We start from the raw sequence: 21,777 nt of genomic DNA, 5'->3' as shown, positions 1-21,777 counted from the left end.
TCCAGTCAAGGAATCTATTGGGTGGGTGGTAAGGGGGGTTGGAACCTAGCCTGGTCCCCTCCCTCCAAAAATCTGTGCCCACAAGTGAAGCAGCAAGGACATGGGCATGTCCTATCTTATTGTAGATTATAGATGCTGGCCTCAGAGTGGTTGTGGGTGTGGGTGTGGCTTTGCTGGTGAGGCTGGCTTCAGGTACCAGGTGGCAGGAAGGAGAGTGAGAATGCTAGACAGGAGTCTCTATGGGCCCCCAGATAGCAACCCAGCTCTAAGAAGGACTTCAGGCAGCCACCAAGGACTGAGAGCCACAGGGCAACATAGTGAGTAGGTGGAGGGTCATTTCTCTTTCTGCATGGGACCATCACCATGGTCTCACCACTTGAGGTTATAGGATGCTGACTCAGGGAATCCTGTAGGGGTGTAGCTGGCTGATAGGGTGGTGAGTATATATGTGTGATGCCCACATAGACCTTCAGAAACAACTGCAGAAGCCTTGGTAGAGTGTTGTCACAAGTGAGTAGGAAGGTGAAGATCCAGGAAAGGTGGATTAAGAGGGGTGGGCATATGTCCCCTCTCCTTCATAGAGTTGATTTAACTCATAGCGACCCCTCCTTGGGTTTCCTAGGTGGTTTCTCTATGGAAGTAGATTGCCCAGTCTTCCTTCTGAGGAGTGGCTGCTGGATTTGAACCACTAGCCTTCTGGTTAGCAGTCAAATGCCTTAGGCACTACACCACCAGAGCTCCTTCCTTGAATCTAGTGGGCTTGTTTTCTGCATTGATCCATAGAAGGCACTGGGAGTGACCAATGCCACCTTCCAGGCTCAGGCCTTCAGAATTTGTCTCTTGGAACACAGTCTTAGAGCCCAGACCTACCAGGTAAGAAGTCTGACCTCCCTGCTGGAGAAGCCATGTGGAAAAGCTATGGAGAGGTCCTGAGGTGATGTGGACAGAGAAAGGGACCCAGCTATCCCAGTTTCCTCTGTCCCATCAAACCAAACCAAACCCACTGCCATGGAGTCAATTCCAACTCATCCAACCCCCACTGGTTTCCAAAGCTGTGAATCTTTATGGAAGTAGACTGCCTCACCTTCCTCCTGTGTAGCAGCTGGTGGGTTTGAACCACTGACCTTCTGGTTAGCAGCCAAATATCTTAACTACTGTGCCACCAGAGCTCCTGTGTCCTGTCAAAGCAGCAGGTATATGAGTGAAGCCATCTTGGATCCTCTGGTCAGTCCCAGCCCCCAGATGAACACCATTGAGTGATTCTCATTGAACCAGGTGAAGCCAACTTAGTGAAGAAATCTTTCAGTTTTATGGATATGCTAAGAATACTTAATTCAGATAAACAGTCAAAACTGTGTGAAAAGGTGGCTAAATTATGTTTCTTTTTATAGATACAAGTATATAAGTCATTGTAACTAGCTACAAGGTAAAAAGGAAAGCCTCTCAGTCTGTGACCATTTTCCCAGGAACCAGGCCTGGAGAAATTCCAAAATAAAAGAAAAACTTTTACATGATTCAGAATCTTTCAACTATCCTTTTTTTTTAAAATGTCAGGACAATATTATGGTTATTTAAGATCAAGATTAAATTTCTCATGATTCAAACTAGCTAAATACCCTATATTAGTTTCATGAGCCAAAATAAGTTTCCTATCACTTGTTTAAAATTTAAAATTATATGTAAAAAATTGTATATTTTATAGGATTTAATTTTTGCTCTTTTTTTTTAAATGGTTGAATTTTGTAAATTTCTTGCATGGTTTTAATTTATAAAATTTAATGTGTTAGCAAAATTATAATTTTCAGATTCTTAACTAACTTAACAGACTTAGACCTAAGTTAAGTAGTAATCTTTAAATTCCAGCACAGCATCTAAGAAGAAAACAAGATACAAAACCTCTGGGTTCTAAGCATAATTTTAATTTACCCTTATTTCTGAAGATGCATAGTAACAAGCTATGAAAATGCCTGTGGGTAATAATGTATGTAATTTGTCTTTGCCTTCTCACATTTTTTTCAATGCTGCAAGATAAATGGTCATAGAATTATAAAGGTGACGACTTAATATTTTGTCCTCTGAGTTTTTCTTACATAAAATAAGTTTGGAAAGGAACTTCCAGTTTCCACTCTGACTTATAAAGGAGACAAATGGAGGCAGAGATTAAGAGGAAAGGAGCATAGAGAAACCTGCAAGAGATGGTGGCAGCTCAGCCCAGCAAAAAGCACCAATCTGAATAGGTAGGTGTTGGCTCCACCAGAAAACTCCACTCCTAGGCAACTGACCACTAACCAGAAAGCTGGCAGATCAAACCCACCAGCCACTCCTTGGAAGGAAGGCTGGACAATCTACTTCCATAGTGATACCACCTCGGAAACCCAAGGAGGGGTCACTATGAGTCAGATCCAACTGGACGGCAGTGAGTTTGGTTTTGGTTGGTAGGCCTCTGGCTTCTCCTCTGAAGTTAATGACACAACACTGCTGACAGGGTCACCAGCTGCCCCGTTATCCTGGAACTGAGAGTTCCTGGAAGCAGGCTTTTCAGGGTTGGGTCTGGGGAGCCCCAGAATCTGTAGAAGTCAGCCATCTGCTGCCAGATGGAGACATGCTCTCTTGACTAGGAGTTTAAGTTACAGAAACAAGGTCCTTTGGGGAGAGGAGTGATGGGACTTCCTGAAGACAGTGTGTGGAAAAGGAAGGAGAAGCCTGCGGAGGTGCACAGGATGTGGGGCTGGAACTCCTTCCTGCCTCCAGGGACCCACCTCTTCTGCTAGCGCTGAATCTAGTGTTGTTCTCTGCTGCTGCTGTCTCCCTGTCCAAGCCTGGCCCTAGCAGTCCCAGCCCATCTCCATTGGGCCATTTTGGCAGCCTACACTAAATGAAGCTAAAATGCCAGAACTTCCTTCCAGTAACAATGCAGTCACACCAGCCTCTCAAAAGGGCTCCAGCCAGCCAGTCTTCCTTCTCTTGTGTAACCTGTTTCTCTTTTAAAACAAAAAAGTTCCTGCATATGTTTACAATAGAATGCCAAGGATCTGATGATAGAATCTGATGTCTACAGAATTCTTTTAATTGTAAACAGACACCAAAGGAAGAAAAACTTATGATTTTCTCCAGCAGCTTTGTATTTTATTTGTATATGAATAAGATTCTTGAGTATGTTATGTGCTGTCGCGTCATCTATGACTCATAGCAACCTTATGTACAACAGAATGAAACAATCCTGTGCCAGCCTCACAATCTCTACTATACCTGAGCCCATTGCTGCAGCCACCGTGTCAATCCATCTTGTTGAGGGCCTTCCCCTCTTTCATTGGCCCTCCACTTTACCAAGTATGACATCCTTCTCCAGAGAATGGCCCTTGCTGACAACATGACCAAAGTAGGTGAGACCAAATCTGGTCATTCTCACTTCCAAGGAGCATTCCGACTGCACTTCTTCCAGGGCAGATTTGTTAGTTGTTTTAGCAGTCCACAGCACTTTCGACATTCTTTGCCAACATCACAACTGAAAAGCATCAACTCTTCTTTGGTCTTCCTTATTCATTGTCCAGCTCTCACATGCATAGGAGGCGACTGAAAATACCATGGTTTGGGTTAGGTGCATCTTAGTCTTCAAGGAGAAACTTTTGTTCTTCAGCACTTGAAAGAGGTTTTTAGCAACAGATTTGCCCAATGCAATATGTCTTTTGATGTCTTGACTGCTGCTTCCATTGGCACTGATTATAGAACCAACTAATATGAAGTCTTTGATAATTTCACTCTTTTCTCCAACTATCATGATGCTGCTTATTGGTCCAGTTGTGAGGATTTTTGTTTTCTTTATATTGAGATGTAATCCACACTGTAGACAGTAGTCTTTAATCTTCATCAGTGAATGCTCCAAGTCATCCTTACTTTCAGCAAGCAAAGCTGTGTGTTCTGCGTATCTCAGGCTCTTAATGATTCTTCTTCCAATCCTGATGCTGCATTCTTCTTCACAGAGTCCAGCTTCTTTGATTATTTGTTCAGCATACAGATTGAATAAGTATGGGGAAAAGAAATAACCCTGACGCTCTTCCTTCCCGATTTTAAGCCATGCAGTGTCCCCTTGTTCTGTTCAAATGACAACCTCCTGGCTTACATACAGGTTCCTCATGAGCACAATTAAGCGTTCTGGAATTCCCATTCTTCTCAATGTTATCCACAATTTGTTATGATCCACAAAATTGAATGCCTTTGAATAGGTAATAAAACACAAGTAAACATCTTTCTGTTATCCTTTGCTTTGAGCCAAGATCCATTTCACATCAGCTATGATATCCCTTGTTCCACATCCCCTTCCTGAATCCAGCTTGTATTTCTGGAAGTTCTCTGTCAATATGCTGCTACAACCATTTTTGAATTATCTTCAGGAAGATTTTACCTGTATGTGATATCAATGATATTGTTTGATAATTTCCACATTCAATGGGATCACCTTTCTTTGGAATGGGTACAAATATGGATCTCTTCCAGTCAGTTGGCCAGGTAACTGTCTTCCAAATCTCTTGGCATAGCCCAATGAGTGTCTCCAGTGCAGCATTCATTTGTTGAAACATCTCAGTGGGCATTCTGTCAATTCCCAGAGCCTTGTTTTTCACCAGTTCCTTTAGTGCAGCTTCAACTTCTTCCTTCAATACCATTGGTTCTTAATCATATGCCACCTCCTGAAATGGATGATCATCTACCAATTCTTTTTGGTATAGTGACTCTGGAGGAGCTCTGGTAGTGTAGTGCCTAAGGCATTTGACTACTAAACAGAAGGCTGGTGGTTCAAACCCACCAGCTGCTCCTCAGAAGGAAAGTTGGGCAATCTATTTCCATAGTGATACTGCCTTGGAAACCCAAGGAGAGGTCGCTATGAGTCGGGTCCGACTCGACAGCACATAACAACAACATAGTGACTCTGTGTATACCATCCATCTTCTTTTGATGTTTCCTGCATTATTCAACATATTGCCCATAGAATCTTTCAATATTGCAATTCGAGGCTTAAATTTTTTCTTCAGTTCTTTCAACTTGAGAAATGGCAAGCATGTTCTTCCCTTTTGGTTTTCTAACTCCAGTTCTTTGCCCATTTCATTATAACAATTGACTTTGTCTTCTCAAGCTGCTCTTTGAAATCTTCTGTAGATTCTTCTATTTGCTTTAGCTACACTCCGTTCAAGGGCAAGTTTCAGAGTCTCTTCTGACATCCATTTTGGTCTTTTCTTCCTTTTCTTTTTAACGACCTTCTGCTTTCTTCATGGATGATGTTCTTGATGTCATCCCACAATTCCTCTGGTTTTTGGTCATTGTTGTTCAATGCATCAAATCTATTCTTTAGATGGTCTCTAAATTCAGGAGGGATATACTCAAGGTCATATTTTGGGTCCCGTGGACTTCTTTTAATTGTCTTCAGCTTCAGCTTGGACTTGCATATGAGGAGTTGATGGTCTGTTCTACAATCAGCTTCTGGCCTTGTTTTGGCTGAAGAAATTGAGCTTCTCCATCACCTCTTGCCATAGATGTAGTCAATCTGATTCCTGTGTACTCTGTGTGGCAAAGTCCATGTATATAGCTGCCGTTTGTGTTGCTGAAAAAAGGTATTTGCAATGAATAAGTCACTGGTCTTGTAAAATTTTATCATGCAATCTCCAGCATCATTTCTGTCACCAAGGCCATATTTTCCAACTACCGGTAACTTCGTTGTTTCCAACTTTTGCATTCCACACACCTGTGGATTAACAAGAATTAACACTTCTTGATTGCATGTTCAGTCTATTTCAGACTGTAGAAGTTGATAAAAATCTTCAATTGCTTCATCTTTGGCTTTGGTGGTTGGTGTGTAAATTTGAATAATGGTAATACTAACTGGTCTTTCTTGTAGGCTTATGGATATTATCCTGGCACTGACAGCATTGTACTTCAGGACAGATCTTGAAACATTTTTTGTTGCCACACCATTCCTCTTCAATTTGTCATTTCCGGCACAGTAGTTCATATGCTTGTCTGATTCAAAATGGCCAAAGTCGGTCCATTTCAGCTTACTAATGCCTAGGATATCAATCTTTATGTGTTCCATTTCATTTTTAACAACTTCCAATTTTTCTAGATACATACTTTGTACATTCTGTGTTCCAATTATGAATGGATGTTTGCAGCCGTTTCTTCTCGTTTTGAGTCATGCTACATCAGCAAATGGAAGTCCTGAAAGCTTTACTGTATCCTCATCATTAAGGTCGGGTCTATTCTGAGGAGGCAGCCTTTTCCTAGTCATATTTTGAGTGCCTTCTGACCTGAGGGGCTCATCTTCTGGCACTATATCAGATAATGTTTCAGGGCTATTCATAAAGTTTTCCAGTAATATATCAGTGTTTCACTGCTATTCATAAGGTTTTCACTAGGCAATTCTTTGAGAAGTGGATGGCCTCTTCCTTCTTCCAAGCCTGTCTTAGTCTGGAAGCTCCGCCGAAACCTGTCCACCATGGGTAACCCTGCTGGCATTTGCCAACACTGGTGGCATGGCTTCCACCCCCACAGCATCACACAAACCACCAAAGGATGACAAACTAAGTTTATCTCTCTTAGCTGTTCCAAACTGCTCCTCTCCCACTTCCTGGCCTGCCCTACCTGTTCCAGCCCTTCAAAAGGTGTCTGCCGCCGCTTCCTGGCCTGCCCTACCTGTTCTGGCCCTCCAAAAGCCAGCTGCGGCCATTTCCCAGTATAAACGTGGAAACATTTGAATGAACCTAAAAGTGCTTTCCTCTTGGGTTGCTGATGTCCATATTTAGCATTACTTTATGTACACAATGACTCTTTGGACTTTTCTCACCAAGGAAGAATCCACAGCCATTTTAAATAAATACCAAATGTATCTTAAGGCAGTCTATTTTCTGCTTTCAGTCAAACCTCATCACAAAGGAAAAACATCCATGCTTTCTTTCTGACAAGTTTTTCTACATCTATCCAATAAAAATCCAATTGATTGGCACCAACAGTAACTATCTGTTAAAGCCACTTCTCATCTTGGGAACCTTAACCAATAGACCTAAGTGCATACATTTTCCTTGATTTAACTAGTTTAGATATCATAATGAAAAGCATGAACTGGTATGCTCCCAAGTCAGCTGGACAGCAAAGACAGATGGCTCAATGGAGACCTTGCTTTTTAAAATGGGTTAAGATTCAGGGCCATGAGGGGTCTACTGTCTGGTCTCCCTTATGCTGTGTGGGGAGCTAATCACCCATGTCACTGATCCATTTGGGACGAATCAGGCAAAAAGTCATTTTTTCTGTAAATGTTTACAAAGAATACCTTTATCATGTTCTTAATTTCAAGAGGGTCTTCTCAGGCCTTTTCTAAATTTTAGTTCATTATAGGAAGAAGAGTAATATCACAGTGAACAGGTAATTATTATAAGGTTGATGGGTAAAATCAGCTGCCTATGACATGCTTTACACCTTTAAGTAAACCTTTTTCTACAATAAGCAATTTAACTAACATATACCAACTACTCTTCAAGTTTTAAGTCAACAATCCTAGGAACTTATAATTCAGGAAAGCTGTGACAGTTATGGGAGCTCTGGTGGTGTAGTGCCTCAGGCACTTGACTGCTAACCAGAAGGCTAGCGGTTCAAACCCACCAGCCACTCCTCGGAAGGAAGATGGGGCAATCTACTTTCATATAGATACTGCCTTGGAAACCCAAGGAGGGGTCGCTATGAGTCGGATCCGACTTGACGGCAGTTTTTTTTTTCTTTATGCCAGTTATTAGCTTATTATCTTTTCTCTCTCAAACCTGAGCTTCTATGATGCTTCATGATGATGGTGCTTGGATTCTGCAAAGCACAGTTCAGCTTTGTCAGCTGGCTCCTTCTTAGCTTCTGTGAACAGGCTATGTTGGAGAAGGAAGGAGGACTTGTTCCTTCCTGTTTGGGTTTTGTGGGTATTGATTTATTCCCAATGCTGCTTCCCCTCTGCCTTCTGGTAGCAGTTCAATCCAGCACGTAGGTTTGCCATTCGCAGGCACTGTGCCTTACCCCCTCCCTGCCAAGACACCAGCTTTAGCCAGCTGCTACTCCTCCACAAAGCTTAAGTGCAAGGCCCATGGGGCCCCTCATCTGAGCTTATTACCAGCACTAGCCTAGCAGTGCCCCCCTCTTTATAGGTCTGTTTCAGCTCCACAGGGCCTCTCTCCAGTCTTCAAAGTTTCAATTACTGTAACCACTTCTAGTCCTGCTTTGTGTTTGCCTTACGCATTGAGCAGTCAACCCTTCTCACCACCACCACCCACAAGTGGTTCAGATGTTGAGACGGATGCCACACACACTAGGATAGTATGGAAATGTTTACAATTCACATGAGGCATTCTGGGGACAGCAGGGCAGGCACCCAGCCCAGCTGGTTTGGCTTGAGTCAAAGGAGGGATGAGTAGCCTTTGTCTGCATTGTGGTTAGGGGATGAGGGTTTCAGGGCACAGTCAAAGGCCAAGGATTCCAGCCTGAACTTTGTAGCACCAAGAGGGAATGCCTGGGCTTTCTTACCGGCTTGTCCAGATGTAGCAGGGAGGGAATGTGGGGGTCAGGGTTTGAAAGCTATCAGGAGGCAAACATCAAAAAACAAGATCAGACTCATTTCAGCTCCCCCAGTCCTAGAAGGGAGAGCTGCTTCCCATAGTTACTATCTCCATACTATACCATTCACCTTTTGCCTTTTTAGTTAACTTAGATATGCAGCTCTGGTGGCACAGAGCCTAAGGCATTTGACTGCTACCCAGAAGGTTGGTGGTTCAAACCCACCAGCCACTCCATGGAAGGAAAACTGGACAATCTACTTTGGTAAAGATTTATTGGCTCAGAAACCCAAAGGGGGTTGCTATGAGTCAGACTTGACCTGATGGCCTTGAGTGTTTTTTTTTTTTTTTTTGTTTAACAATGCTTTATAATAAACTCTCTTTGTTAAAATAATTGGTGTGGTTTCTGGCTCCTGTCTAGAATCTGGCTAATATAACATCTCTTTGCCATTCTTTGCAGGCTTAGCCCTTAACTTCAGAGCTGTGGGAGGTGGTATGTAACCTTTTCATCGCTTGCCTAACAGAGAATGGTTCACTAAGCATCTCTCAGCAAGGATCCCATTCCTTCATCAAAAGTATAAGCCTATGGTCTGATAGAGTCTGGTGGAACCAGAGACTATGGCCCCTAGCTGCCCTTCAGGTCTGGAATTGAACCCACACTTGTGGATTCCAGCCAAACAAAAGACAGACATATGTGTCGAGCATGCACCTGAAGTAGATACAGTCCTTGGAGAGAACAATCATGGGATAATAGAAGGGCTGTGTATGCACAGGGAAACAGCTCAGGGGGCAAGAGTGCATGGAGGGATGGACACAGGGAAGAGGCAACTATCGGGAGGAAGTGGGAGGGGAGCTATTGCATTGTGGTAAAAAAAGGGGAAAACAAAATAGTATGAGCCTATAATTTCTGGCTTCACTGACTATCTCTAGGCAAGGAGGAATTAAAGACAATGGGGCTTATAATTTCCATAACACTGCAAGTCTTAGAAGTCTCAGGTCAGCACATGAAGGACATCCTTCTCTTTATAACTGTTATGTGGTATTCCGTAACAAATGTTCCAGACAGTTTAACCATCCCTTTACTAAGAGTCATTTCTGTTGCTCCCAGTTTTTGCAGATGAGAAAACTGAAATGGCAGAACTAGGATTTCTATAAAATCGTAAGATGCCAACATCCATGCTTAAAAAATAGTTTTATTTTGAAATGTTTTAGGCAAACAGTCAAAAAGAATCCACCATACTGTTGTGTTAAATCAACATTCTGACACAAATGCACCCATTTAAAAAAAGAAAACAAGTAAAGGCCCCACGTACCCTCCCTGATCTCATCAGCATCTCTTGCCCTGAGAAGCCAGGGCAGGGCCTTGTATACTTATTCCAACGTGTGATTTTACACTCTTATTTCATAGAACTTGATCCACAGAAAATACACTATTGTGCAAAACAATGATAACACTGTTTACTATATGCCAACAACGCTTACATGCCAGCCACTATCCTAAGGATTTTACATGCATATTTCATTAACAGCCCCCCCAGACAGTTCAATCAGATAGAAGTTGGTACTACTCTCCCATTTTACAGATAGAGTGAAACACAAATAAGTTTTAAGTAATGTGTTCATGAATACTAAACTTTACATAAGTGGTATACTGCATCTGTTATGTAGCTTCTACAATTTTCTCAGCATTGTTTTTTATTTATGTTGAATGACACAGCTCTAGTTCTTTCACACTCACTTTCCAAGGTACTAAAAAGAACCACTTATCTTCTGTTGATGGTAATTTAGAGTTTTCCCAATCTTGCTACCTAAACATGCTGCAAAGACCAGTCTTATACTCACTTCCTTCTTCACAGGAAAGAGTTCCTCTAGGGTACATCCAGAAGTGGAATTGCTAAGTGGTAGAGAACACACAAATTTACAAAATTTTGCAAACTGCTCAACACAGTAGTTGGCACAATTTCCACTCACAGCGTCTTGAGTTTCCACTGGTTCACATTCTTACCCACACTTGGACCTTCAAAATTTCACCAACTTGATGAGGGTGGGACGCTAAGATTTTGGATTTCCTGTTCTTCTTTCTTTGCATGTCTCTGAGTCTCTATCAGCAAGGGAGTAGGCCGATTGCACTGACCACCAGACCAAAAGCCCTCCTGAACCCCATGCCTCTCTGAACCGTGATTGTCCTAGTCCCTCTGGTTCTCCTGACCACCAACTTCAGTTCTTCCTAAGGTGCACAGGGGAGGTAGGGCAGGGTTGGAAGAAGCCAGCACCTTCTCCAGACCAGGATGGGGTATAAGAGGGGAACTGGTGGTTGCAGCAGTCAGAAACTGTCAACTGGGGCCACATGTCTCAAAACTATCCACAGCTGGACTTCTAACCAGCAGAAGTATGCTGATGGGTGGCTCTCAGTCAACATTTCACTAAGGGATTCCCTCATAAAACTGCAGCCCTGATCTAGCTGAACTAAATACAGTTCTATAACCCTTAATAGAGCCATCTTTATGGAAAATCTCTTCATAGCAAACACAGAAATAAGCACCCAATCCTGGCCTTCGGAGAGCTCAGTCTGGCCGCAGCGATAGGGGTCACTGGAAACCCAGACAATAGCCAGCAGTGAGGTACAGGCACTAGGAGAGGTGGGGCCAGAGAGGGAGGGCTCAGAGGCTAGGACAAGGGCCAGGAAGGGCCAAGCCTTGCAGAGTGAGGACCTGGGCTAGCAGAAAGAGGGGTGGCACTCCAGGTAACAACAGACAGCCAAGAGGCAGGACTGTGCAGGGACATTCAGGAGAGTCCAGTCCAACACTGATTACACCAAAATGTACTCAGTAGCTGGCTCCAAGTGGTAACATTATTACTGTCTTTTCCTTTTACCTAATCTATATTTACTAGTATTTCTATATTAATCACATATTACTTACATAATAGCTAAGATTATTTGAAACCTCAGGTTACTGAACAGACTCCATCAATACAATCCCCAAAACATTAACGGCTCCCTCAGTACAGAGGGATTTCTATTGATTTTCACGGGTAGTCTTTGTACATTTAAAATTGGATTTAAATGTCTAAAAATAAGTGTATCTTATTAAAATGGTAGTAAAAACACTGCTATTGGGGCAGAAATTCTTATGAGGTGGTGGGAGGGACAGGGAGTGGGCTGAGGGGATGAAAAACGTGGAGAGAAAAAAAGGTTATTTCTGTGTGGCACCAACTGACCTGGTAGCTGCACCTCTGTGAGGGCTCAGGTGCTAGGTATCAGCCACCCATCACTCCAATTCCACATACAAGAAAACAGACGCAGAGGTTCAGTGACTTACCACAGATCACTCTGCCAAAAAAAGGCAACAGTGAGCTTGGAACCCAGAGCTGATGTATGTCATGATGCTGAGCTCTGCCCAGCCACTTCTAGCACCAGTTCTGGGCACTGTGCCAGTGACGGGACACTTGATTCCAGGCCACAAGCAGCCACTGCTGTAGGAAGGCAAGGGCTCCTCCTAGCTGGGCAGATAGTCCACTTTGATCCAGACGACCAATCCTTCCCAAGTACAAAGCTGAATGGGCAACACAACACCAAGAGGAGTTGCCTTCCCTGGAAGCTCAAAGCCAAGTCATGTGATAGATGTCATGACAGACACACTGAGAGCCCCCCTCCCCCCAGTATCTCTCCCTCCTCCATCTAATACCAGATAGAGCCTTCATTTCTACCTCCCCATGGCAATCCAGAGGATGAGATCACCTGTACTCTATTGAAGACATTTTCTTCCCCACTTGCTACTGAAACAACTCTGGTTGTGCCCATAACAGGTATCCAAAAGCCAAATGTGAGGCTGAAGCTCCAGCCAGAACTCCCCAAGAGGCATCTGGGGAGAACGGGAGGAGTTCTGGATGCTAAAGCTGCTGTTTGTAACGTAAAATCAAACAGGCACCATCATAGGCCAAACTCAAAGAGAAACTTAGGATCCAATTGGCCCCTTCCCAACAGCCATAGCCCACCATGCCACATTCTGTCCAGCCACAAAGGGCAATGGTCTCTCCTTTTAGAGATGTGGAAGGAACCCCAGGGCATTGAGCAGAGGCCACTCTTGGGGGCTAAGCCCCCGAAGGGCCCCAAAGAACATGTTGCTGCTCTTCTCTAGCATCTCACTTCCTAGTGGGTAGGATGGGCACTGCCTACGTTTTTCAATCCTCAGGATTCTCTGCCACTAGCTTCCACAATAGGAAAGGGTGGGCTCTCTGTGAAGGTTTTCCCCCACACTTTTTTCAATTAAGGTTCTCTGGCAGGGTAGCTAAGAACACCCCCACACTGTCAGGCCCTAGGCTAGTCTCTAGTATGGTTTTTCATATGCCGAGCCAAATTTGAAGACCACCTGAAGGTCTTCCCACACTCTCTGCATTTGAAGGGTCTCTCTCGAGTATGAAATCTCTTGTGGCTAAGGAGTTGTGAACCCTTCTTAAAAGATTTGCCACACATGTTACATTTGTGGCACTTTTTCCCAATGGGTATGTTCTGGAGCCCAGTGGGCCTGGAGCTCTGGTCACAAGCTTCCTCACAATCTTCAAGAGGTTTCTCTTCACTGGGTCTGAATTCCTGTAAATTCAACCCTGTGTCCTGGTGGGAAGACAAGCCAGATGGGCTATGTTCAGACTGTGTCACTCTGCTGTGTTTTCTCTCATGAACATAGAGGGTATGTCTTCCAATGAAATCTTTCCCACACCACTGACATTTAAAAGGTTTCTCTTTACTGTGAATTCTCTGATGATTAACAAGGCGGTAATTTCTATCATAAGATTTCCCACACAGGTTACATTTATAGCGCTTCTCTCCACTGTGTATCCCCTTATGATCTAAAAGTGTTCTTTTACGAGTAAAGGTTTTCCCACATTCTTGACACCAAAAAGGTTTTTCACTGGTGAGGATTTTTGGCTGCAGATTTGGAGTTTTTTCACATTCAAGGTATTCATAACGTTTTTCAAAAGAGTGACTCCTATGATGTCGGGAGAGGTTGGAACTCCATCTGAAGGCTTTCCCACATTCCCTGCACTGGTAAGGCTTCTCTCTGGTATGGATTCTCTGATGGATGAGGAGGAATGAGAGATTAGGGAAGGCTTTGCCACACTGGCTGCATTTGTAGGGTTTCTCCGTGGGAGAACTACTCTGAGACGCTTGGAACACTTGGTCCTGATTGAACAGTGGCTCCCCCTCAGGTTTTCTTTTTATGGTATGCCGCTTCTTATGAACAACAAAGGCTGACCTATGGGTAAATGCTTTCCCACATTCATTACATTGGTATGGTTTTTCACCTGTGTGAATTCTCTGATGATCAATGAGGGATTTCTTTCGAGTAAAGGTTTTCCCACACTGCTGACATAAAAAAGTTTTCTCTTCAGTGAGGGCCTTCTGTGGGCTGTCGCTGGAGGTCTGCCTAAAGTCTTCCCTACATTTCTCTTGTTCGTATAGCTTTTTCTCCTTGTGCATTCTCATATGACGAGTAAAGTTTGACCTCCACCTAAAAGTTTTCCTACATTTGGTACATACATAGGGTTTCTCCTGGGTGTGAATCCGTTGATGTTCAAGAACGTACGATTTACAGTGGAAAGATTTCCGACACTGGCTGCAGTCAAAGGGTTTCTTCCCACTGTGGTCTCTAAAATGATGTTCAAACTCTGAGCCATAGGTGAAAGCTTCTCCATTCTGATTAGGTTCAAGAAATTCCTGCTTAGCATGGGTTTCCTGGTGCAGACGAAAGGCTGACCTGCGTCGGAAAGCTTTCTCACAAAAACTGCATTTGTAAGGTTTCAGTCCAGTGTGAATCTTTTCATGTCGCACACAGTTTGAGCTCCACCTAAAGGCTTTCCCACACACCCTGCATTTAAATGGTTTCTCTTGAGCATGAAGTCTCTGATGACATTCAAGATGGGACCTATGACTGAAGGTCCTCCCACAGTCACTGCACTTATATGGGGTTGCTACCATGGGAAGACTCTGTCCGTGTTGATGATAAGAGCTAAGGCTGTAGTCTTTCCCACATGCATCTTCTTCATTCCCTTTCAGTACTGCATGAATTCTCTGTTGTAGGCTAAACCCTCCGATCATGTGTCTGAGCCCTTTCTCATATTCCTTGTAGTCACAATGGTGTAAACTCGGTCTATAGCGTCTGCCACAGCCATGTTTAAGGGATCGCTTTCTTCCTGGAACTCTCAAATGTGTTAAATGTTTTAGGTCAAGACTATTACTTCCTGTTGATTCCTCAGATTCTTTTTCTGTCCTGTGACTAAAATCGGTCTCTTCTTTCTTAATTCTCATTAGCATGGGGCATCCCCATTGCTCCTCTAACCCACTCTTCTGTTCAAAAGATTCTCTAAGGCCTGTTCCTTCAGAAACATTCATTGTGGAGCATCCTGATTGCAGAGTTAAGGTTTCTCCTTCTTCCAAAGGTTCACGTTTTAACTTGAACTTGTTTGTTTTAATCTGGAGCTCGCCTCCTGACACAAAAGGAAACACAAGACAATGTACTCTTTTCCTATACTTGGAACTGGAGAAAGCACTAAGGGGCAATAAATGCCATGACCCTGGGCAATGAGGCTTTTGTCTGACTGCCAATACTTTGACAAAACAGCCAGGGATATAGCACAATATGGAAGAGGATCCCAGATAACAGAGAAGGAAGGACGAGAAAGCAAGATGACACTGTAGCTAGAGACATGCAGAAATCAAAGCCAACTAGAGAATAAAAGGGTCGAGAGGGGAATGTTAAACAGCTGGAGCATCTCTCACTGCTGGTGAGTCAATTCTGACTCATGGTGACCCCATGGATTACAGAATAGAACTGATCCATAGACTTATCTTGGTTGTAATCTTTACAGAAGCAGACTGCCAGGCTTCTCTCTCACGGTGCTCCTGGGTAGGTTAGAACTGCCAACCCTTACGTTAGTAGTCGAGTACAAATGGTTTTCACCACCCAAGGACCTAACAGCAGTAGAGGGGATAGGAATCATGGCATGGGAGCATGATAGGAAGATACTCAAAAGCCAAGGGGTAGGGATCCATGGTGGGAAGCTGAAAGACCTGGACATCAGGCTATCACAGAGAGAAGGACCAAGCAAAGAAGAGGACCAGAAGTGGGAGGAAGGCTCCTAGGACCAGGTGGGCACAGGAATTCAGCAGAGGAAAGGAGAGGTACAATGAACCCCTCTGGTAGGCAAGAGTTGTTACTGAGAGGGCTGGCTGGTAGAGAGGCAGGGCAGGAAATGAATGGCCTCTAAAAGATCAGTCCGGAGCAGGGAGGCCCAGGGACCTAGCATGCCTTAGCACCATTACTAAAGACCTTTCTTCCAGAAAATAATGGAGTAAGTCGCCAGAACACAGGAGAAAGGCAGGAACTGGTAGGTTCTCTGGAACTCACCTGCAGGGGCAGCACTTGGACTCTCTCTTTGCTGAGTTCCTTGGACATTGAGGCCCCACGGCTCCCTTCCCTCTAGCCAGGAGATTAGAGCAGGTTTGGGGAAAGTCCCCACTGCAGAAGAGAAGGACATGGAACAGGAAGGGAGATGAATCACACAGAACTACCCTTCAGGATCCTCTCTCAGGCCTGTGGCCCTGGTAGGAAGGAGAGAAAGGCCAGAGGTGCAGGTGGAGTAGGCTAGAACAAGAGGCTCAGGTATTTCTGAAAGCCCTGAGCAGAGATAAGAAAGGCTGAGAAAAGTCTCAGCCAAGAGGATCCCTAGGATTCTCCAGAGGTACAAACCACAACTCAATCAGTTAAATTGGCCAACGTTCTCTGAATGCCTACGTGGACTAGGCACCTGAAACATACTACTGTGAATCTTTACAATGACCCTGTGTGACAGGCATGAAGATCCCCATTTTTCAAAAGAGGAGAGTGAAACTCACAGACTAAGTGATCTTGCTAACAGTTAACACAGCCAAGATCTAAACTCAGGCCAGGCCCCTTTTAATGCACCACAATGAAAACCAAGAAGGCAGAGTCAAGGTGGGTAGAGGTATGGGGACATTGACGCCTTACCCAGAGAAACCACGTTTCCATAATTCTCCAGCATCACATCCCTATACAGGTTCCTCTTGGCAGGGTCTAGCCATCCCCACTCATCCTGGAAGAAGAGCACCTCCACGTCCTTGAAAGTCACAGCTTCCTGCAAAAACATAGTCCTTTGCCCCAGAACTAGCCTGCAGCTCCTGGCTTTCAGGAGGGGCCAGGGAGGCATGGCTCTGAATCAGTATAGGATGGATCTGGCAAGGGTGAAAGAGAAGACTATCTCCCCACAGAAGAGCTCTGGGCCTTGGGATAATTTGGGATGTGAGTCTGGATGGGAGGTCCATGGACAGAGAAACCCAGGATCAGGGAAAGCTCCAGCTCCTCTCATTAGACAGCAGTGCTGGGACATAAACAATTACATATCAACTGCCATCAAGTCCATTCCAACTCATAGTGACCCTATAAGTCAGAGTAGAACTGTCCCATGGGGTTTCCAAGGCTGTAAATTTTTATGGAAACAGACTGTCTCATCTTTTTCCTGCAGAGCGGCTGGTGGGTTTGAACCACTAACCTTCTGGTTAGCAGCAGAGTGCTTTAACTACTATATCACCAGGCTCCTCACAGGAAGAATAATGGCCCTAAAAACGGGAAATAATTGAGTCTTTTTCTTTATCTACCTTCTACACTCACCCAATGGAAGTGCTGCTGCCGAATGCTTTAACCACTGTGCCGATAGAGGTCCTGTTGGGACATTAGGAAGGAACAAAAGCATGTGGCTCACCTGAGGCTGGTCTGTCAGGGGTGTGGCTGCTGTCACTCCATCTCCTGGGGACCCTTCTCTCTGGGGAAGGGTAGGTACCTGCGCAGGGGGATCTGAGGGAGAAGAAAGAGCCATGAAAGAGTGGCCCAGCTCCATGCACCCCACTGGGAAGCCACTCTCCCCAGATACAGAGGACTCCTGGGCCCACAAAAGGTACTGACTGTTTTCAAACACCAGTTTCACATTTCCCCAGCATTTGTTGGAGGCCGTGGGTTGGGGCAGGGTGGGGATGCCACGGGAAGAAGGGATGGAAAGAATACAGAGCAAAGGGCAAGACAGAAAGGAAAGGGATTCTATGAGAGGTCAGAGGGTAAAAAGACAATAATACTATAGGAAAATTTGGGAAGTGTGGCATGAGGCCGGGGTCTCACAGCCAAGCGGCGAGTACCGGATTGCCCAGCCAGGTTGTCACGCACTCCTATTTCATAGGGGGGTTCCAGGCGGTCTCCCAAGGCAGAGTCACTCCTGATAGGTGAAGCAGGGGGCCAGATCTGTGCAGCTCGCAGGGCTCCTGTACCCATCCAGTGCACATCTGGGCTCTGAGCAGGGGCTAGGTCCTGGAAAGAAGAAAATGTGAGAGGACCTCCAATGGGAACCAGAAAGCATACTCAGAGAACAGGCCATGTGGCTCATCTCTAAAGGACAGAGGCCTAGGGAAGGATAAGCCAGGCCTTTATTACCTCCAGGTAGAAGGAAAACAACAAGGAAAGCCCAGGAAGGACCCTCCCCAGCCTCAGCCCTACAACTTCTACCTCCCTGGGCTCTAAAATGGGCTGGGTGGGGAAGGCCGTAGGGGGAAGGGGGGCCAGACTCCAGCTCCACATATGCAAGCACTTGGAGAGTCAGTAAAAGCACTGCTGTCAGGATCACAGTGTTATGCCCTCTCCCTCTCACCCTCCACTGCCAACTTGGAACTTACATATGAGAGAGAAGGAAATCTGTCCCAGAAAGTGAAACAGATAATGATTCACAGCAGAGATGCTGCACATGTATGATCTTCCAAGTGTCAGGCACTGCTCTAAGACACTGATGTACAAAGTGACCTTGAAGAGGCAGAGTGGCTCCCAGATTATAAACCTGACTGAACTATTAATACCGCAGAAACACAATGTGTGTTTGGAGGGTCAGCCATGGAACCACAGAAGAGAAAGTCTCAGGGACAAAAACCGGCAGGGCCTATCCAAGCAGCGGGAGCTCTGGTGGTGTAGTGCCTGAGGCAGTTGACTGCTAGCCAGAAGGCTGGCAGTTCAAACCCACCAGCCAATCCTCAGAAGGAAGGTTGGGCAATCTACTTCTGTAGTGATACCGCCTTGGAAACCCAAGGAGGGGTTGCTATGAATCACACCTGACTCGACGGCAAGTGAGTTTGATCCAAGCAGTGACCAGGAAAGAGGAAGTCTTTGTCCTGAGACTTCAGATAGTTCTGGTCTCAGGGAAAGGCATTCTCTGAGGGAGAGGTGAGGATAGAAGCTGCAGCCAATGAACGTCAAGTTTTTCTGTTTATGTGGCCAAGACGGGCTCTACACTCAGATGAATGACTCTTAGCCTGAGGACACCAACAGCTGATGCAGAGCTCTAGGTTAAAGACGATGAACTGACCACAGTAAGGCATCTCCTGTTCCTCCCCAAACCTACTAAAGGGAGAATAAAGAAATAGTAATAACACAGAAGTGCTGCCAAATGAGGTTAAGGGCAAGTGTTCTCAGATTCTGGTTTTGCACATTCTGGTACCTCAAGCAAACCACAAGACAATTCCATAACTTCATATCATCTTGAGGATTTCTGTTCATTTTTCAGAATTGGAGAGGATGGGGGTTCTCGCAGCTCTAGTTTTTTGTTTTCTAACTAGTTTTTAACCAGGTGGGCCCTCTGGTCATCCGCAATGTTTTCACAGAGTTTTTAAATATTACATCTAGCTCTTAATTAGTTGAATATAACCAAGCCACAATTTTCTAAATACTGCGTAACATTTTTTATAAATTACTTTTAGATCTGTTTAAACATCTCTTTGAGGTTCCCAACTTCCTAGTCTATGGCTGCTTCTCCTCCTCCCTGCCCTGCCACACATGCACACAGAACAGGGCTTCAAAAGTTTGCTGAGGAAGAAGCAATGTGGTACTTGTAATCCATTCTTCTGGGTCTTACCCTATACTCCCCCACTCAGCACCCATGAGTCCAGAACCCAGGTGCCCCCTTCCTTATGAACAAAAGACACCACTCCCAACTTACAAGCTTATGTCAGTATCAAGTCAAATTAACGACTATATGATGAGGGAATTGGTACATTGTAAGCCACTATGTCCAAAAGCTAGTTCCTACTATTGATGGACATTGGCTGACTCTTTTCACAGAGGTGATTTTCCTTTGGGAAGGTGACAAGGGCTACCTGCTAAAAGATCCATGGCTCAGGCCCCGGTTCTCAGCTGCTCAAGTGCAGAGGAATGAAAAGGGGAAGGGTCCCCTTGCATTCCGCAACACTGTGCGCTCATTGCGAGGCTTGCCCCAACTCCAACAAGCTGGCTCCCTAGCAGGCAGAGTTCAGGAGGGCCCCTGCACTTGCCCCCACTCACCCTCTGTGACGTTCCATCGAGGTCTCTCTGCAGCTCCTCCAATAGGGCCACAGCCTCCTCCCCACTCCTGGGACGATGCAGCTGAACCCAGGTCCGGAGCTCTCCGGGCAGGATGCTCAGAAACTGCTCCAGCACTAGCAGCTCTAGGATCTGGGCCTTGGAGAGGACATCAGGCCTCAGCCACCAGCGGCAGAGCTCCTGGAGTCGGCTCAGAGTTTCTAGAGGACCAGAAGACTCATGGTAGCGAAGCTGCCTGAAAAGCTGGCGGAAGAGCTCCTGGCCCGGACGGTTGAGAGTCTGTGGCCTGGCTGCCTGCACTGAATTGCAGCCTTCATCCTCTTTTTCCTTCTTCACCATCTTAAGACGTCCTTGCTCCCTTGAAGCCTGGGTCCGGGGCCCTGAATGGGAGGCATACCACCTGCCTGGAGGCATCTCTCACATTCAGGTTCATGCAGCAGAGCAAGAATCAAGTGTGCCTTAGATGTAGAGCTACTGGGTCCTCGGGAGTATCTTCTCAGCAATGGTCTGGACAATGCCATTTACTGGGATGTCAGAGGTCACTGGCAATAGACTGAAATTACCAATGTGCCTGTTCAGGAGGGAATGAGAGAATGACGCCCGTCATAAATGGTATAAGTCAATTCTATTAGCTCAGACTATGCTTGGATATATGAGAAGAGGGCAAATGAGCATTTGCACACGTGTCTGCCAATATCAAGCAGACCAAGGCTAGACTGTATAGTTGTATGTTGGGGTAAACTAAGAAAATATCCCAGTACAGTACAGTACAGAGAGACCAGAGAAATAGAAAATATAAAATAAAAGCTAAGAGCTGCCTCCTTAAAGCAGAGTTGATCTTAATGAAGTGGATGGAGTGAAGCTGAAGGGCTTGCTTATGTGGCACAATTCAACCTAAGAACAAGCTGCAGACATCCATTAGTAATCGAAATGTGGAATGTCCAAAGTATGAATCTAGGAAAACTGGAAGTTGTTAAAAATGAAACGGAATGCTTGAAGATCTATATCCCAAACAATTGTGAGCTGCAGTGGACTGATATTCACCATTTTGAATCAGACAACCATATGGTCTACTATGCTGGAATGATAAATTGAAGAGGAATGGCACTGCATTTATCAAAAAGAACATTTCAAGATCTATGCCAAAATACAACGCTGCCAATGATAGGATAATATCCATATGCCTACAAGGAAGACCAGTTAATATGTATATTAATTAAATTATGCACCAACCACTAATGCCAGAGATGAACAAATTAAAGACTTTTACCAACTTCTGCGATCTGAAATTGATCAAAAATGCAATCAAGATGCATCAATAATTACTGGTGACTGGAACATGAAAGCTGGAAATGAACAAGTATCAGTAGTTGAAAATACAGCCTTGGTGACAGAAATGATGCCAGAGACTGCATGATAGAATTCTGCAAGACCAATGACCTATTCACTGTTTTTCAAACAACATAAATGGTGACTATACCTTGCCAAATGGAATACACATGAATCAAATCAATTACATCTGTGAAAAGAGACAATGGAGAAGCTTGATATCATCAGTCAGACCAAGGTCAGGGGCTTACTATGGAACAGATCAGCAATTGCTCATATACAAATTTGAGTTGAAGCTGAAGAAAACTAAAACAAGTCCATGAGAGTCAAAGTACATTATATATATCCCACTTAAATTTAGAGACCATCTTAAGAATAGATATGTAAAATGGTACAACCATTGTGGAAAGCAGTATGGTGATTCCTTCAAAAGTTGGAAATACAAATACCATTTGACCCAGCCATCCCAT

The 21,777-nt window shown here is 44.7% G+C and overlaps 1 protein-coding gene across 1 annotated transcript; it reads right to left on the bottom strand.

Annotated features, from left to right (window-relative positions):
* Positions 1-12,894: 12,894 nt before the first annotated feature.
* On the bottom strand, positions 12,895-20,392 carry ZNF445 (zinc finger protein 445). The gene is made up of 6 exons (XM_042782163.1): positions 19,961-20,392; positions 17,779-17,947; positions 17,352-17,443; positions 16,601-16,727; positions 15,980-16,090; positions 12,895-15,059 (listed from the first exon to the last, which is right to left on the bottom strand). The coding sequence occupies exons 1-6, from the start codon at positions 20,390-20,392 to the stop codon at positions 12,895-12,897; spliced, it is 3,096 nt and encodes a 1,031-aa protein (XP_042638097.1).
* Positions 20,393-21,777: the final 1,385 nt, after the last annotated feature.

The sequence above is a fragment of the Orycteropus afer genome, unplaced genomic scaffold (genome assembly GCF_000298275.1).
Source record: "Orycteropus afer afer isolate SDZICR_OR568_19922 unplaced genomic scaffold, OryAfe1.0 scaffold00250, whole genome shotgun sequence".
Classification (NCBI taxonomy): domain Eukaryota; kingdom Metazoa; phylum Chordata; class Mammalia; order Tubulidentata; family Orycteropodidae; genus Orycteropus; species Orycteropus afer.
The sequence above is the reverse complement of the archived record's forward strand: the minus strand, read 5'-3'. Positions and strand labels throughout refer to the sequence as shown.

Bases quoted from the DNA above. Each gene is read 5' to 3' on its own strand.
- ZNF445 (XM_042782163.1), bottom strand. From the start codon at position 20,392: ATGCCTCCAGGCAGGTGGTATGCCTCCCATTCAGGGCCCCGGACCCAG. The intron at 17,948-19,960 runs GTGAGTGGGGGC...TCTTCTTTCCAG, and splicing joins TCGATGGAACGTCACAGAGG to GACCTAGCCCCTGCTCAGAG. The intron at 17,444-17,778 runs GTACTCGCCGCT...CTTCTCCCTCAG, and splicing joins CAACCTGGCTGGGCAATCCG to ATCCCCCTGCGCAGGTACCT.